The sequence below is a fragment of the Octopus bimaculoides genome, chromosome 4 (genome assembly GCF_001194135.2).
Source record: "Octopus bimaculoides isolate UCB-OBI-ISO-001 chromosome 4, ASM119413v2, whole genome shotgun sequence".
NCBI classification, from domain to species: domain Eukaryota; kingdom Metazoa; phylum Mollusca; class Cephalopoda; order Octopoda; family Octopodidae; genus Octopus; species Octopus bimaculoides.
In genome coordinates this window covers 119,884,723-119,887,336 of record NC_068984.1, presented here as the reverse complement: position 1 = coordinate 119,887,336, position 2,614 = coordinate 119,884,723, and the positions used below count along the sequence as shown (strand labels likewise).

At 33.2% G+C, this 2,614-nt stretch overlaps 1 protein-coding gene across 1 annotated transcript in view; it reads right to left on the bottom strand.

The window, feature by feature from the left end:
* LOC106876925 (uncharacterized) overlaps positions 1–2,614 on the bottom strand; it is a 243,266-nt gene that overhangs the window by 86,251 nt on the left and 154,401 nt on the right. Inside the window, exon 9 of the mRNA XM_014925678.2 lies at positions 1,336–1,407. Coding sequence (XP_014781164.1) covers positions 1,336–1,407 — 72 coding nt within the window. The remainder of the gene's footprint in view (positions 1–1,335; positions 1,408–2,614) is intronic.

The following is a 2,614-nucleotide window of genomic DNA, read 5'->3' as shown; positions in this document are numbered from 1 at the left end:
TTTTTTTTTTTTTTTTTGGTAAACATAGATTTTAGCTTCGCTGTAAAAAGTAGACACGGAGAATAACTTATAGGTTTTCATATCTGACCAGATTTTAGCATTTACTACTAGTACATCAAAGATTGGTTATACTATAGAGAAAGTAATAGTTTACAGCTATTTATAGTAGACACAACCTCAGACACAACTAAATGGATCTGCCTAATTTGCATAATAGTGCAAGCATGAGTAGCATAAATTAATAAGAGTACAACACTTCAATAGATTAATAAGGATATAATAAAATCAGGTGTGGTGTACAGGAGATAAGACTTTGCTGGTACAGACACATGATGTGTGTGGAGGATGGCAATTGTTTACAAATATTGTATGATGTCATGATGAGCATGCACAATCACACACATATACATAGGAATATGGAACTTGTGCAAGAGGAACTAGTAAGCCAGAGACCTGCAAGTTGCAGTCTGGTTTGGCATGGTTTCTACAGCTAGATGCCCTTCCTAACACCAACCACTCCAAGAGTGGATTTGGTTACTTTTCACGTGCCACCTGCACGGGAGCTTCTGTGTGGCAGCAGTACAGGTACCAGTTACATAACACCAGCATCGGCCACAACTATGATTTCACTTGACTTGATTAGTCTTCTCAAAAAACGGCATATTACCAGTGGTCTTGGTCACTTGTCATCGCCTCTGTGAGGCCCAATGTTCGAGGATCATGCTTCACTACCTCTTCCCATGTCTTCCTAAGTCTAATAGATGTAAAAATTATGATGATAGCAACAATGTTGCTGCAGCTGATGATGATGATGACTACGATGATGTCGACAACAACAACAATGACAATCTATTTCCAAGCTTGTGACAGAATCAGCTCAGCACAGAGTGAATCTCTGGAAGTTGTGATGCGATAGATATCATGCTGTAGATATTTATAATCAGATAAAATTACAAAAGAACTTCATATTTGTTAAGAAAGCATTCAATTCTGAAAGTCAGAGAAGTGGAATTGTTTTTGAATTGGCAATAGAGATTTTAGTTCACCATTTCAGGCTGCCTTGGTTGAAATGTCACAAAAACAAATGTCTGTCTAATTAGTTAATTAGTCAATGACTCATGTCTTAAGTTCACAATCTGGTTGTACACAAATCATAAATCTTCTGACATTGTAGTTTCATTCTACATTATAAGAAGCATTGCAAACAAAATTACTACAAAAAAAAATATTTAAAAAAAAGACTATCAAAAGATTCTTTCCCGCCACCCTCTTCCCTCATTTTCCATTTATATGTTTTAAGATAATAATCAGAAATATTGAGTATAAATAACTCACCAAGTTTTTCCCTTCATATATTTGTTTGACGTTCTGTACCACTAATTTATCAAGAGCTTCGACTCGACCAGCCTGAAATAATAAAATACAAATAACCTAAGACAAACATAACGACATTGAATCTAATTGAGTTCTCAATAACATAATTATTGTAAAAAAAAAAAAAGCACAAAAAACACACCGTCCAAAGTTTTGTTGATTTAGGTTCAAATAGACTGCTGAAGCAGAAAAAGGTCAAAAAGAAAAAAAAAAATAGTTTTTATTCACCTTACTTATAGCTGGCATTATTTAATGATTAAATACAACTCGAGACCAAAACAATTACAAAACTTGGTTTTAATGGTTTTATTGTTAACTTACAAAGACTCAAATAATGGAAAAATTCAAACAGAAATATTCTATACAGTTTTGCAGCTGTGAATAAGGAGTAGAATGGCTATGAAAGTTAAAGTGCTCGGATACTGACTACATAATCATAAATTCAATTCTTAGTACTATCACTGAGTTGTGGCCCTTGTCAAGAAATAATGTTTCATCATCCATGCTGTACCTCACTTCACCCAAATTTCTTTTCCTATCAGATAAAGGTTTCTGTCAAATGCTCCAGGGAAACCTTTATCTGTCAAATAAACATTTCTCTGGATTATTCTCATTTTTTTTTTTTACCTACAGGCATCAACCAGAAAAAGATCAAACTGAATATCAATATTATTATCATCATTATTATTATTATTGAGTGAGAGAGCAGCACATGCCATCAAAGTGACATTGGGGTACAGTTATACAAAGCCCAATATACCCATCATTACTACCCATCTGATATAACAGCACATGACCTTGCAGGTGGAGCCCATTTAGAATTTTCTTCAGGTTGAGTAGACCATCCCACTAAAAAGGTCCCTGAATGAGGGTTGTTTAAGGATGCTGAACAAAACACCCATGTTTCCAGAAGTGAATTATTCAAACTCCAAAGAATTCCTCTCAACACATGGCTATGATGTTCCCCCACTTCTTCTGCTCGTGATAAGAGATGCACATATTGTCAGCCACCAAGGGACATGCTCAACTGGTTAAGGTCAAATAACTGACATGCAAGTCTGCAGTTTTGAGAAGAATATTTACTGTAGCCCATCTTTTATACCATTATCATTATTATTACTATTATTATTATTATTATTATTATTATTATTATTATTATTATTATTATTATTATTATTATTATTATTATTATTATTATTATTATTATTATTATTATTATTATTATTATTATTATTATTAT